Raw genomic sequence first — 16,231 nt, 5'->3', positions numbered from 1 at the left:
GGATCTCATTTGGTTATCTCAACAACCCTGTGGCATAGGAGCTCTCACCCCCATTTCCTAGAGAAAGGAAGTTAAGATGGCACAGAAAACTTCATGGAAGATGCGCTCCTTGACTCTGAGTCCCCTCTTCCTGCCGCAACATCACACTGCCCTTCAGCCGCCCCTCCAGTGGAACAGGGGTCCCTTTTTTCACAGCCCCCCTCCCTGGCCTGTTTCTCCTTCCCTGAAGGCCTCTGGACCTTCACCTGCAGTGAGAGAGCTGGAGCTGTTCCCAAGGAATGGAACATCCTGAAGGAGGAAGGTCTAACCCTGGGCCATCCACACCACCTCCCTCTGGGTTTGGGATCCCCCCAAGATGTGAGTCTGGGACAAAGAAGCAGCTTGTGCTGGAGAACATTGGGGTTTTGACGCAGAGCCTGGCCCGCAGTACATCCCCAAGGAAGCTTAGCTTGACTGATGAGGAGTGACTTTGCTGTGTCCCCTGTATGGAGCTGTCCCAACACAGCAGCACCTAGCGCTAACGGGGGTGGATGTTTCAGCTGGATGCCCGTGTTCTCTCCCAAGGTGGTCTCCCACGTTCTATTCAGGGCTCTGCAATTCTGGAAGATTGTAGAGTAACTGCTCAGCAGAGGGGCCAGAGAATGAGACACTTCAGGACCGCTCTGCTGGGGGAAGTGAGTGCCCCAGGCTCTCAGGTACAGGCCACGTGCTGGGAGGAGAGTAGAGCACTACCCACACGGACCTTGACCTGGATGATGTTCCCAACCTGAAATTCCGTGAGCCCATGGGCCTCAGTTTCCCTGTTTGTAAAAGGAGGGGTAGTGTTTGAGAAGGACTGCTTTCAAAGGGAGGTCAGAGCAAAACCATGGTGGGGGAGGGAGGGTCCTGTGAAAATAGCCTGAAGCAGACTAGCAGACTTTGGAATTTCTTTGGTGTCAACGTTTAACCTTATATTTTAGTTCAGATTGTGTCGTGGACTCCCTAACATCTCCATGGTTGTTTTTTTTAAATTAAACTTATTTATTTACAGAGCATGGGGGAGGGGCAGAGAAAGATGGAGAGAGAATCCTAAGCAGGCTTTGCGATGCCAGCACAGAGCCCGACATGGGGCTCAAACTCACAAACTGGGAGGTCATGACTTGAACGGACATCAAGAGTTGACTGCGGAACCAACTGAGCCACCCAGGCACCCCTCCATGGTTGTTTTAATACAAAAATGTTTGAAATGACTTTCTCTTCCACCTTTCTCTGCTCTTCCTCCCCATCTAAAAATTAATGCTTCTGGAAGATGTCCTGTTTGGCTGGTGGCTTTCCATACACCCTGGGACGTCCCTGGGGATGACTCCCCCCCCCCCCCCCCCACTTTCTGAAACATAGAATCAGATAGTGGCTAAAGCTGAGAAGTCGGTTTGGGCCAGAGCTCAGTGTGTTTGAAGGAGTGTAGTATGAGGTACATCTAGAAAGGCATATGGGAGCCAAAACGCCAATTCCAGAGCATAAACTTCATCCCACAGAGTAGTAGGGAGCTACTGAAGATTCTTGAGCAGGCAAGTGACTCGAACACTGAAGTTTTTCTCGGCCCGTTGTTTCCCCAGCGCCAGACCATTGAGCTGATCCCTGTCACGGAAGTCCATTACTGGTACCGGGGACAGACATATGTCTACTACATCTATGGCACTGACCACAGGGTACATGTGGTGGACTACCCGGACCGGTACTGCTTTGGCTGCACCATCATCTGACAGGGCACAGCTGTCTCCACGGCCTGCCAGTCTCGTTTGCCACGGAGCACAGCCGAGGTCCCCAAGCTCACTCATCGCTGGCTCCATTGAACCATCTTGTATAAACCCTGGTGTGTCCTTTCAGACAATTCGGCTTATCATCTGTCAAGCCACAAGTCTTCCCCAGAGCTCGCCTGGTGGAATCCAGCATGCGTTTAACCTACACACGTTTCCTCACAACGCATCATTGAAATGGCCAGGGCCACGCCTCTGGTCTCGAAGCCAGCGCCCCGATCGAGCGTGCAGTTTGATTTTGCTTCTCCCTTGACTTGCTTGCCTCAGTTCTGTTGTGCCACTGTCAGTGCCTTTGGCCCAGCTGAGCGTTGCTGAGATGTTTAAAGGTCTCCTACAGATTGGCTGCCTCTTAATGCATACCAAAGAGTGCTCTCGAAGCATCAAGAACAAAATATAGGGGTGCCTGGGGGGCTCAGTTGCGCAAGCATCCAATTCTTGATCTCAGCTCATGTCTCGACATCAAGGTCATGAGTTCAATCTCTGAGCTGGGTGTGAAGCCTACTTAAAAAAAAAAAGAGAAGAGAAGAACATTTACTCCCCATTCTGTGGGCTAGGAATTCAGCTACCGTCACAGCGGAGATGGTTTATCTCTGCTCTGTGATGTCTGAAGCCTCACGGGGAAGATTTGAACACTCTGGTGCCTCAGAAGCAGGGGACTGAAATCATCTGAAAGCTGGTTCACCGAGGGGTCTGGCGGCTGATGGTGGCCATTGGCTGGGACGTCCGCGAGGGGCCATGAGCTGGACACCTACATGCGACCTCTCCGTGCAGCCTGGGCTTCCTCTCCATGTGGCAGCTCCAGGGGTAGACGCCCCACACACACACCCCAACTGAAAAACTAGAGATCTGTTTCCAGGCCAGGGGACAAAGCTGCTGTATTGGATGGTGACACGGTGCACATGCGAGGGTTGGCTTTGGAGGGCGATTTGGGGTGTATGTGGGATCTTACATCACCTGCCTACCTTAGAACCACAGGCAGGGTGTCCTGTGAACCCAGTCACGTGCAGCAAGGCTGGGTGGGTACGGAAGATGCTCTGAAGACTGAATGCCCAGGCTGTTTTGGGGGCCAGGTGGGCCGCTGTGCAGCTGGTTGGGGGTAACCAGAGGCCCCTGTCATACTGTTCCCTCCGCACCCTACCCAGAAGGGAATCGCTACACACCGAGAGGGTCAGTCTGTGCCCTCTTGATCCCCAGGCCCCTGCTGGCCTGCAGCCCTTGTCCACCTCGGTGTGTGAGGATGTGGACAGAACAGGCCTGGTTAGAAGAAGCTTGGGATGTCTGAGACCACCCCCCCGCCCCAGGGCACTGTTGACAGATGGTATGCAGATGAGCACTTCACCTGTTATACCCCACCCCCTGGGACTCGCTGTGTCCTGTTCAATTACTGCTGTCCCCCCTTCCCCACCAAGCCTGGCCGAACTACATACCCGTGGGGGTCTTGCTAACAGGGAGCCGCAGCCCTGGGAGGGGTGTCCTGCTCGCTTGGGACCACCTGGCAGACAAGGGGAAATGCAGAAGCAAAGGGCCGTGAGCTGGGAGAATCTGAGTCACCTGACCTGGCAAACCTTCCCGGCTCAGACTTGGCCCCTGGATCCAGCTGCCCCGCGCCAACGCCACAGGCTCCGCCTATAGGGGAGGCTGAGGCCAGGATGAGGTGCACCCCTGGGTGGTGGTGCATTCTGCCCCTGGGGACGGACTACTACGGGAGAGTACTACAAGCCTCCCTTCCTCCTCTTCCTCCTGTAGCTCTGTCACGCTCAAGTCTAGGAGGCCAACACCTCTAACCCTGCGGTTCCTCCAGCTTACCTCTGTGGGCCTCAGAGGGGATGCTTCTGGGGGCGTTTGTACCAACGGAGGGCACGGGCTTTGTTTGTTGCAGTGATTGGAAGGGACACGGTTGGCATTTGGTAGACGGAGTCCAGGAAGGCGGGATGTCTAGCAATCCGTATGACGAAGCCTGTATCACATCTTACACAACTTGCAGATACCCCACTGACATTCACAGAGAACCTGGTTACACAAAATCTCAGCAGTGGCTGAGATTGATGCAGTGGTAATTCTTATTTAGCGTTCGGCTCTGTTCTTTGATTTTCCTGCATGTCTTGTTTGAAGTTGCTTCTGGATCTCTTATTACCCTGAAGTCCAAAGGAGTAATTCCCTGACGACCCCATTACTGCTCCTCGTGCAGTCCTGCCTGAGCATCCACAAATTCACATAACGTGCATTAAAATATTACTTTCTTCTCATTCCTCTGCAATAGTTCAGTTTGTGCATTCAATTGCTTTTTTGTTTTCTGTTTTTAGAAACAGGTAAGTGGACTATACATGAGTGTCCTTTTAGGATAAAAAAAAAAAGTGTCCAGTGACCAGTACATACTGTTGGTGTGTGAACCCAAAGAGAAAATCTAGCTGGAATAAAGTGGGTCCAGAGAGACACTGTTCCAGTTGAGTACCGGTGGGTTACTAGCCACAGGGCCCTTAGTTCCCGTGGTTCTGGCAAAAGTCCCAAATAAATCCTGGGTCTTCTGGCTGTTTGATAACAGTCGCTTGTTTCTCTCTGCAGTGTTAGCTATTTTTATGACCTTCGCTGCAGCCAGGGTATGACTTCATTTTCTATTTCTGCCTCTTTCTATTATCCCCGGGCTGAGTTGGCTGTCTGTGTGTAGCCCTAAACCTAGTTGAAGTCACTGGGGGGGGGGGGTAGAGATTAGAATATTAGGACAGCTTGGACCCCAACACTGGCCACCACAGACTGTGGCTCTCATCTCCATTCTGTTTTAAAAGGACACAAACTCAAGTGATTTGCTTATTCTTTGTTGCTTTCCCAAAGGAGAGCCCTAGCCCTGTTCTTCTCTATTCACTGATGGTCAGTCTGCCAGGCGGCCAGAACCATGCTGGGCTTTGTGAGAGTTTCATGGAGATCTGCAGTCTCTGCCCTAAGACTATAGGAGAGACTATAAGACTATATACTATAGTATATAAGACTATAAGACTATAGTAGGAGAGAATATATGCAGGGGACAATGAAAAAATGAATGTGATAGTCAGGTAGCTTTATAAGAGGAGGATACCTAAGACCCAAGTCAGTAGTAGTGATTATAGGTGACAGTGACTCAAATTGACTCATTGATTAGCTCTTATCCCTTAATAAAGTTTACCAGCTTCAGGTATAGCTGGATCCAGGGATTTGAAGGATTTCATTCCAACGTGGTCTCTCCTGCCCTGCTTCCTTCTTTTTCCTATCTGCTTTTCTCTTTTTTGCTTTGTTCACAGGCAAGCTTTCCATACCTTGGCAGTAAGACAGCTACCAGCAGCTCTGGAATTTCATCATATGAGTTCAATGACCTCAGGAAAGAGGGGGCTGCAAGCTAATTTTCCAGAGACTCTCACACAGAGGTCACAGGGAAGGTTCTCAGTGGCTTGTTTTGGGTCACATGCCCATTCTTGAACCTCACTGACCGGTGAATGTAGTGACTGAATTGGCCAGCCTAGGTCACATGGAACCCTCTCCCCCTAAACTGGGGGCAGCCTGGGACTATCAGAGAGACCCCTGGAAGTTGGGCACCTGTCCACTAGAGGCACACACAGAAAGTGCTAGTTTATCCAGGGATGATGTTCCGGAGTTTTTTTGTGTACTCTGCCGCAAATGACATCTTAAGCCAGAGAGGTGAAATTGGGATTGGGTCCTTTCCCTGTCTAAACCCTGAACTTCCCTTCCCTGTATTTGCTGGGGTTGTAGGGATGCTATCCTCTGCAGTTTGGCTGTTAAAATAAGAATTTGGACTGACCTTGGTCTCAGGGGAGGGATATGGTCCTGGAATGAGAGAGGATACATGTGTGCTTGTGTGTGTGTGTACATGTGTGCATATGTATGTACATGTGCATGGGTACATTCATGATATGTGTGTACATATGCATGGTGTATGCACATGTGTGTATATTTGCGTGTTTGTGTGCATGGAGTGTGTATGTATAGGGTTGTATGCATGGGATGTCCATGTATAGGGTGTGTGTATCCTGTGTGCATGTGTGTGTGCATGAGGTATAGGTGTATAAGTGTGTGTGTGCATGTTTGTGTGTGTGCATGGGGTGTGCATGTATAGGGTGTGTGTGTGTGCGTGCGTGTGTGTATGGAGTGTGCATGTACATTGTGTATGTATGAGTGTGTGCATGTGTATGTGTGCATGTATATGGTATGTGTGTGCCTGTTTACGTGTGCGCGCATGGAGTTTGCATGTACATTGTATGTGTGTACGTGTATGTCTGTGTGTGTGCATGTATATGGTGTGTGTGTGTATGGGCTGTGCATGTATAGGGAGTGCATGTGTGCGTGTGTGTGTGTGTGTGTTTGCCAGATGGGGAGCATACTGCTTAGAAGGCTGGAGGAACTTCCTCCCCTGACCTAGTTTTCCTCCCTTAGCTCCAGGGCCCTGTTATTCCGTGTAGCTCCCAATACCCAACCTTCATTGTATGGTTAGCTTGTTGAGCCCACGGCCAACTTCAGTTTCTAGTTCACATGCAGCCCTTGCTATGGAGAACGAAGAGACAACTGTTTTATTCACAGTCAGGACAAACAACCCAGGTGGAGTTATGTTTCTCAGCAGGAGGAGAGACCCTTCTGGCTCAAGCAGCCTGGACTCCGCCGGCTTACCCTCAGAATTCCAGGCTCCATATGCTTGTGTCTAGTGGTCGGGGACTGTGGAGAGGACGTGGCTTTGGGGGTCATATACCCTCTGGTTGAAGCTCTGGCTCTGCCTGTTGTCAGCCGAGTGACACAGCAATTCACTCATCTTGCTGAGCGTGTTTCGCCACCGGTGAGATGGGGATGACAGCACTAGATTTGCAGGGCGTGTTGGAAAGGGACGGGATGTGCAGAGCTCAGTCAGTAGGTGCTCCATACTGGGAAAGGCTGTGTCTTCCCCTGAAGGAGAAGAAAGAGGTGACCTGGATATAGGGAGCTAATATTTTCAAGAGCTAATACTTTAGGGCAAAATTAGTCACTGTCATTTTAGTAACAATTAGTTTCTGTCCCATGGTTGGAAAGCCAGGCATGACTTTAAGGGGGTTGGGGCAGAGGGTGGGGCATTCTGTAGGGGAGATAGCACAGTGTGCACAAAGCCACATGATGTGGCCTCATGGCCACAGCCTGGGCTTCCCATTCTGGCTCAGCCACAATTCACCATGTGGACTCATGCACCTTGTGGGAGATGCAATGAATAGTGTGTGTGGTTTGTGTGGCATTTGAGCCCTCAATGGTGTGAGAGGTTAGTAGTATGTATAGGTTAATAATAGTATACAGGAAGAGGCAACTATTGGGAGAGAAAGATCTACCCCCTTAACATTGGGGGTAGAGCAGAAGGAGGGTGCTGTAGACTATGTGTGTCCCCGAAAAATTCATATGTTGATACCCTAACCCCTGAATGTGATGGTATTTGGAGATGGGACCTTTGGGAGGTAATTAGGTCATGAAGGTAGAGCCCGCATCAATGAGATTAGTGCCCTTATAGAATAGACAGGGATCTCCTTTGCCATGTGAGGATATAGTGAGAAGACAACGTCTATGAACTAAGAATCAGACCCTCACCACACACTGGTGGTCTTCTGGTCCCTTGATCTTGAACTTCCAGCATCTAGAACTGTGAGGCACAACTTTCTTTTGCTTCTAAGCCACCTAGTCTATGGTACTCTGTTAGAGCAGCACAGAATCAGGCAGATGGTGTCTAAGTACAGAATCTAATGCTATGTGATACAAGGCAGTGGTTTCCAAAAGCCAGTCGGAGTGTTGGGACCTGACTGCAGCAGCCTTCCCTAGAAAGTTTGTCAAAGATCAAGATTCCCAGTCTGACCCCTAGATATTCAGGATATTGGTGTCTAAGATTCTGTAGCCTTAATAAATGCCCCGAGATGATTCTTGTGCATAGAACAGGAAATTGGCATTTGGAGTCAAAATGATTGGGCTTTGGAATCAAAATTGTCCGCCTTAAATTTCAGTTCTTAGCTCACTGTGGGCTTACTTTCTCAAAACCTCAGCTTCTTCTATGAAATGGGGACAGTCCCTGCCCTACCTACATCCCAGGGTTGTTTGAAGGCTCACATAAGACTTGGAATGTGAAAGTGCTTGTAAATCAGCACACCGCATATATATATATATACATATATATATATATATACATATATATACATATATATATACATATATATATACATATATATATACATATATATATATGTATATATATGTATATATATATGTATATATATATGTATATATATATACATATATATATATATATATATATATCTTATTACCAGTGGGAAAGATAACCTTGATGGTTTCTAAGGTTTCCTGTTACTTTTGACCCTGCCCACCAGGGGGCAGCAGGTGCACGCACACGAAACCTTGGAGCAGTTTCTCCCACAAGTGAGTTCCTTGTCTCATGAAATCAGAACTTTAGGAAGGTGGTGCTCAGCAGTTCATGGGCCACGGAGACCCTTGCAAGGTCAGGGCCTCAGGGAGATTGAGGTGTCTCCAGAAAGGTCTTCAGGAATGCATGCAGTATATTTATACTGAATATTATTCAGAGGCTCCAGTTAAAATGTTTTATCCTTCCAGAAGGACATCATGGGAAACAATACTGACTGACATTTAGGAAGCCAGGCTGCAGATGCCAAACCAGAAGTTAGTGGTTGAGGTCAACACATTGGCTCTCGAAACCAATTCATTCGTTCACTCACTGACTCATTCGTTCATTCATTCAGTAGATACGACTGACTCCTTCTCTAAGCCTCTGAATGTTGATTTCAGCTCAGGTCGTGATCTCATGGGTTTGTGAGTTTGAGCCCCATATGGGGCTCTATGCTGGCAGTGAGGACCCTGCTTGGGGTTCTATCTCTGTCTCTGCCCCTCCCTCCCTTCCCCCCTCAAAATAAATAAAACTTAAAAAAGAAACCCCAAAACCGAGACCTTCTCTGTGCTGGGCACTGACTAGGGCAGTCACAGGGAGAAAAAAGTTGAATCAGGTCAGCCACTGACCTCCTAGCCTTGAGGACTGTTCTTTAAGATAATGGTGAACATTTTTAGAGCATTACTCACGTATCAGTTGCTGTCCTAGGCTCTTCATATGTGCTAACTGATGTGAGCCCTACCAGGTAGGTATTATTATTACCTCCACTCGACAGAGGAGGGCATTAAGGTCCAGAGAAGTTAAATCAAGGTTCCACTTTGAGGGGAGAAGCAAGGATTTAGACATGGGCAGTGTGACTCCAGAGCCCATGATCTATCTGGTTTAGTGGGGTAGGCAGGCATGATAATGACTTGGCAATAAGAGCTGTAAGACACTCGTGCCTTAGTCACTCCTTGTTCCCAGGCACGCTGATGACGCCTTACTGAGCCGGGCAGGGGGGCAGTGCTGGGGAGACGATGTGGAGGTGGGGATTAGAGAATCAATAACCCCAGCTCCTAGGGGAGGACGACTCTGAGGTGTGCTCTCTATCGCCCTCTGGTGCTCTCCAGTGGGACTGAGCTCTAGGTGGTCACAGCGGTATCAGCTCCAGTATGCATGCTCCCTGCCTTCCTACTTGTTAGGTAGCATTTCCTCTCACTCCTACTATTGTTTCCTGGAATCACCTTCCAACTAAAGGATTGCAAGGACTCCCATTGCAATCCTTGGTTCAGGACCTGCTTTGGGGGGAGCCCTACCTGTGACACCTATCTCCCTGAAGTTTGTATCCCTTAAGGAGTAAAGAGCTGGATCCAGTTTATAGCTAGAGCCTCAGCCCCGAGCATTCAGGGGCTGAATGGAGTGGAGTTGGAGGCTAAAAAGACTTGGAGGGAGGGGGCATTGATTTGACCCAGTGGGGAGCAGTGAAGGCCCCTTGGAAGAGATGACATTTGAACTGCTGAATCTGGATGCTCCCCTTACCTCTCTGTGAAGGGGTGTTCTCTCTCACTGATTTCCTCCTTGCCTTTGAAACCCACTTGCTTCTCAGAGGTCTCAGAGAGTCATGATTCAGCCCCCCGGGATTCCAGTGCCTGCTGAGCCCTGCGTTGTCAACCTCAAAGCACTTTCTTCCCACGGATTTATCAGCACTGTGAACCAAATGATTGCTTCCGCTTGGCTTTCTTTAGCCATGTGAGGCCACAGATCACCTTTTGGGGCCTGAGTTTCCATCTGTAAAATGGGGGCAGTAATGCTCCCCCACCAGGCACCTGTGAGTCTCAGTGTGACAAGGCGAGAATGGGCTGTCAGCTCAGGGCCTTCTGGGGGGACTCCCAGCACAGCGCTGTAACCTTGTGAATGAAGGTGGCTCCATCACTAGCTGTTTACCTCTGCCCCCCTCACCCAGGCAGTCTTTCAGTCTGGTCTTTGCCCTCCGTGATGGTGTCCTGGATTCCTGGAAGAAGTCAAAAGGAAAGATGCTGTATTTCTTGCCTGTTTCTTTTGGATGCCCCCAACACCCAGTAGAAATCCAAGCATCTCGCGTTAGAGGCACGTGGCCAAATAGGCGGTCCTGACTCCATCCAGGAGACCCAACCCGACATCTGGACTTCATTATGCTAACAGAACCTCACCTCCTCCCACCTTAGTGTGCTGCACAGCTCTGTGGGATTCATCTAACCTGCCTTGGGAAGGCACTGCGATTCCTTCCAATTCCCTGTTCCCCTTTTCACTGATTGAAGCAGGTAATAATCACGGTGAACATTTATTAAGCCTTTACCAAGTGCCAGGCACTATTCTAACCATTTTACAAGCGTTTAGCCCTAAATCTTCTTAACAACCTTGTGAAGGAAGGACGGTTTTTATCCCCATTTTACAGATAAACACATTGAGGCCCAGAGAGTTTAAATTCTTTTTTTAACGTTTATTCATTTTTGAGAGATAGAGACAGAGACAGAGCATGAGCAGGAGAGGGAGACACAGAATCCGAAGCAGTCTCCAGGCTCTGAGCTGTCAGCACAGAGCCCGATGTGGGGCTCTAACTCATGAACTGTGAGATCATGACCTGAGCCGAAGTCGGATGCTCAACCGACTGAGCCACCCAGGTGCCCCAAGAGTTTAAATCACTTGTGCAAAGTCACAGAGCAGGAAAGTGCAGAGCCATGCTGTCTGGCTTTCAGTCCTGGGTGCAAATGCAGTGGTCCAGTATAGACGGTGTGCTTATGTGCCTAAGAGGGGGTGACCCCCAGGACTCCAGGGGAAAAGCTTGTGGAGCAGCTGACAGCAGCAGCAGGGCCTGCCCGAGGCCGGTGGGCGGACAGTGTGCCTGCCTGTGGGCGGCTGTAACAGCTGTGGCTTTTGGGAGGCCCCAGCCTGGCAGCTGCTGGAAGGAAGTGCATTGTTCTTCTTGGGCAGAAACTTGGGGCCCAACTTTCTCTGTGGCCGCAGCTGACTTGGCCTCTTCTCAAGGTGGCTGGGTCCCAGGTCACCTCTTTAGCTACACCCGAGAGCAGGAACTTTATTTTGGAGTGCAAGTAACAGTCCTGTCCGTGGCTTCCTAGTTGTGATACCATCCTGGGGAAGGGGGCTAACAGAGCCCTGTATGATCCTTCTCCCCACCAGGAATTCACACGGCTAGAGTTACTCATATGTTCTACTGTATATGATACATGATATATCCCACAACGTGTGTGGGATAAATTGTAAAATCACCCCTACATTTGGATAAATCCCAGCTATGCTCTTTTTAGCCTGAAGACCTTGGCTCATCAATCTCTGAGCACTCAGTCTGCCCATCTGCAAAATGGGATGTTAATAGTAGTTCCTCCTTCAGGGGTGGTTTGAGCACTAAGGGTGTGTAATGCCTGGAAAGCCCCTACAGTGGGCCTAGCACATACTAAGCACTCCGTAGTGGTCACTGTCATTAAGCCAGTGCCAGCGACTATTATTATCACTCTTGTTGCGTCTGTCTCGGAGATCACTGTAGGACTTAATGACTTAATGCACGGCACACCATAAGTTTCTCATTAAAGAGCCATTTACTATTTTGGTGTTTTATTTTACTAAGTTCTTTTATGCTCATTTGGTTCTCACTCTGGATCTGAGGGAAAGCTGGAAATGCGTTTCTCATTTGAAAGACGTTCCGGCAGAAACGTAAAAAAGCAAAATGTCTTGTTCCAGGTTTCCTAAAAGAGTAAGGGTCAAAGTCGTGACTGAAATTCAAAGTATTCAGGCTCCAAATCCTACGTCCTTCTTAGGCATTGAAGTCTCTTTGAAATTGACCTCCTGTTATGTAGGAAACAGCCTTTCGTCTTTTATTTTTATTTTTTAAAGTTTATTTATTTATTTTGAGGGAGGGGAAGGGCAGACAAAGAAGCAGAGAGAGAGAACCCCAAGCAGGCTCCACACTGTCAGTGCAGAGCCTGACATAGGGCTCGAACTCATGAACTGTGAGATCATGACCTGAGCCAAAATCAAGAGTCAGACACTTAATCGACTGAGCCACCTAGGTGCCCTGGAAACAGCCTTTAAACCACACCAGCTTCTAACTGCTTATTTATAAAACACCTTTCCACCTACTGTCCCAATCTGATGTACTCATTAATCCTTTGAGACCTATTTACTTTAAGACCCATTTCAAAGATGAGAAAAATGAAGTGCAAAGAGCTTGGGCGTCCTGTCCAAAGTCACGTGGGTTGGACCAGAGCCAGGACCTTCTGGTTTCTTGACCTCCAGTATGGAATTGAAGAGAGTTCCTTTAAGACCAGAAGAGGTTCAGGAGTCCCAGGAGGCACATACTAACACAGAGCATGGTTCTTCCTTCCCTGTCCTCTCTTCCCTGGTCAGCCTCCCACTGTCTGTGAGGCGCCTGTTCTGACTCTAGTTTTGTCCCCTCTTGTAACTGATGACTCCTGTTGAGTCGTGTCCTGGAACCCAAACCCGCCCCACTTCTCACAGTGCAGACCATTTTGGACATCTGGAGCCTTCTCTCCCGGCATCTGATCCCGGACGTCCCTAGGTCCAGCTTCCATGCTCTTATCCCAGACCTGCCAGCTTGCCACACATCCACCGTGCAGCTTGGCCAGGACTCTCACTCATCACATACCGCCCTCTCCAGACCAAGGCAGGACACTCGAAGACAGAAGAGGAAGGTGTGCAGAGGATAGATGTTGCTGACTCCAGCAGCAAAGAGTGACCTAGATACAGCGGAAGAAAAACATAGGTGGACATGTGGGCGCTGGGCCAATTGGTTGTGGGTCCCAGAAGCCTTGCTCACCCTGATGGAAACAGTTTGTTGACATGCAGAACTGGAAAGCCTCAGGTGGTTTCTGGCCTGGGGCCTGGGTGCACCCAAAGGTTGAAACAGTGCCATGGGAACCTGTTTCTCTCCACCTCTTGTCCAGTTGGGTGACATGCTGTCCATCCACCTTAATTCCAGGCTTATGCTGACTCTCTCAGCAACTCTTATAGCTAAGAGCACATGGCTTTCCTGATTGCTCCAGAAAAGGTTCCAGTACTGAGACTCATTGGGCCGAATGGCCTGGTTTGGGCCAGCTTAGTGCCAATGCCTGTGGCCTGGGTGATGAAATGAGCTGATCAGCCAAGCCTTGATCCAAGGATGGAACCAGCTCCATGGAAACCTCCTGGATACAAAAGGGGAGAAGCTTGGTTCCCTTAGGATAATCTGGGTGCCATTCCCAGAATGAGAGGAGAATCCATGGGACCGAATAAACAATGCCCAGGGCAGCATTTGTGCACACTTTAGATTGGTCCCTTCCCCAACCAACCTCTTTTCATCCTGATACAGTGAGCTTGGACCTGTTCAGTGTCATACATGATAGAAACCTGGGTGCACAGTTTCCTTTGAGGATGCAGGGGCTGGGCTGAGACTCTCTGAAGCTAGGCAGCAAAGTCAGGCTCTCCACTCTCCTTCCTCCCTGTGGCACACTGTCCCCTGAGGATCGCTCTGCCTCAAAGTGGGGAGCTGGTTCAGGAAGACAAAAAGCCAATTGCTTCTAAGGGACACATGCTGTCTTCAGGTAGTGTAGAATGCAGCCTCTTAGAATGACAGAGTGAATGAGGACAAGCTGGGCTGCAGGAGCCAGTGCGGTCTGGCCCTGGGCAGCGACAGGCAGACTGGGCAGGTGGCTTTGGGTCTGTGGTGGTTGGTAGGCATGAGGGAATCTCGACTCTTGCAAGGGAACAGACCAGATTTCATTATGCAAACATGAAAATCCTCCTGGCCTCTGCTGATTTCTCTCATCCCTCCAGCTTGGCTCTGAGAGAGCTTTCTCAAAGAAAGATCCACTCAGTGACTGCCCCTGTACAGATGCAGAAAAGCCTTCTTAGCTTTGCCCTGGAGCGTAGAGCTGGAGATGCGGCAAATGATCCGTGAAGGGATGGGATTTGTATTGACAGACATGTGTTTATCCAGATCAATTAGGGAGAATTATTTATTTATTTTTGCAACACTCCCCAAACAAGGCTTTGCGGCTGATAATGACTTGGGTCTGTGCAACACGAATGACAAAAACGTGAAGCGAGATGAGAAAATGATTTGCCAAACTGCCTCTGGGGGAGGGGGCTGTATGGCCTGGAAGAGATGTTGTGATGACCCCTTGGAGCAGAGAGCAGGATGCCTTATAAGTGGCTCTGCATAATTAAGGAGGGGGCAGTTGGACATTGGGGAGGTTTTAAAAGCTGACCCCTGGGGGCTCCTGGGTGGCTTAGTCGGTTGACTCTTGACTTCCACTTGGGTCATGATCCTGGGATGGTGGGATCAAGCCCTGCATCAGGCTCTGTGCTGAGTGTGGAGCCTGCTTAAGATTCTCCTTCTCATTCTCATTCTCTCTCTCTCTCTCTCTCTCTCTCTCTCGCTCCCTCCCTCCCTCCTTCCGCCCCTCTCCCTCGCATTCTCTCTCTCCAAAACAAAACAAAAACAACAAAACAAAAATGAAAAAACCCGATCACTGTGTGGAGGAAGGACGACAGACAGGAGGAATAGCAGAGAAGGGCCTGAGGAATGTTGAAGTGTCAGGTGGGGGACATTTCAAGAGAAATTCAGGGTGCTGGGTGGTGTGGGCCTTCCCTGGGAACATACACAGTGTGAGTAGAAATTGTTGAGAGATCCCCAAGGTTTGGTGGCCTGAATCTCTTCTCTTTGCTTCTATAGCCCGGGAGGCCATCTTGCAGAGGTTCTCTTGCCCTCTGGCTTCCTTTTGGTTTGGCCAATGTGGAGCCAATTTATGTCTGGTCAGGGCATCAGAGGGAATGAGGAGAGTGATGTGTGTGTGGCGGGGATGGGGGGCGCTGCTTGTTCCTCTGCTTCCACATTGCCTTGAGTTGGCTGTTGCCAGCCCCAGGGAACCAACCACACCCTGCCCACACCTTTGTAAAATTTTCTTCTATTAAACACTCCCTAAATTGTCCTAATTTGAGTGTGCTGGCTGTTTCCCGCCAAGACACTGACCAACTCTCTTGGAATGAGCGCATTTCTCCTGGAAGCCTGAGAGGCATGGGTTCTGCACCCTGGGCGGGAGGCCCAAGCAGCGGTTCACTCAGGTGAGGGAATCGCTGACTTCCGGTTGTAGCCAACAGGTGCTCTCATGGGATCTCCTGGCAGCCTGGCTGCCCCTAGCAGCTATGGTCGCTGGGAAGTAAAAACTGTGAGTCCCAAAATAATCAGGGTGGCCCTAGGAACTTGCCCAGGCTGGGGCCCCTTGCGCCATCATGGTGTGGTCTTCTTTCGACTGAGGCTGGGGACAATGAGGATCTGGAGACTCAGAGAGTGGGGAGTTGGAGAATGGCTGGGGGTGATCACTTCACTGATATGAAAACTGTAAGGGGCTCAAGGTTACATGTCAGGTAGATGGCAACGTTGAAAGAGCCGAAGGATCGTGAACACAGGGCTTGGTTTAAGATTAGTTACGCTGTCAACCAGAGGAGATGTCAGACAAGTAAGTACAGAGGGCAGCTGGCCAGATTGGAGGGTGCAGAGCTCAGGCACTTACAGAACAGTCTGGGCAAGTCAGCTAGGAGATTGAAAAGATACTCCTCCATTTTTCTGGTTATAAAAGCAATTCAGGTTCATTATAGGGCATTTGAAAACCACGGCATAAAATAGAAATACGCAGGCTCTTACCACTTAGAACTCAGTTGCTATTTTAGTATATTTTCTTCCAGGCTTTTTTTTTTTTTTTCCAGTATAGTGGTCATTCTGTTCCTACAACTTTGTATTCTACTCCCTTCTCTTAGCATTATGAGTAAACATTATGGATACACATTATTTTTAAAACTGTTTTTTATATCATGCAGATTGCCATAGCTTGTTTTTGTAACTATTCCTGTGATAGTGGGCATTTAATTTCTGTTTTCTAATTTTTTTGCTATTATAGTTAAACACACACGTAACAATATATACACATATCTAATGTATATTGTTCAATATATCATATATATATATATATATATATATATATATATATATGTTTCTGTCCTT

The 16,231-nt window shown here is 49.0% G+C and overlaps 1 protein-coding gene across 1 annotated transcript in view; it reads left to right on the top strand.

Annotated features, from left to right (window-relative positions):
- Nucleotides 1-1,742, top strand: part of SSUH2 (ssu-2 homolog) — a 28,591-nt gene extending 26,849 nt beyond the window's left edge. The window contains exon 12 of the mRNA XM_042977193.1: nt 1,596-1,742. Coding sequence (XP_042833127.1) covers nt 1,596-1,742 — 147 coding nt within the window. The remainder of the gene's footprint in view (nt 1-1,595) is intronic.
- The last annotated feature ends 14,489 nt before the right edge of the window (nt 1,743-16,231 follow it).

Source organism: Panthera tigris, chromosome A2 (assembly GCF_018350195.1).
Source record: "Panthera tigris isolate Pti1 chromosome A2, P.tigris_Pti1_mat1.1, whole genome shotgun sequence".
NCBI lineage: Eukaryota > Metazoa > Chordata > Mammalia > Carnivora > Felidae > Panthera > Panthera tigris.
Note: the sequence above shows the minus strand (reverse complement) of the source record. Positions and strands in the feature narration are given on the sequence as shown.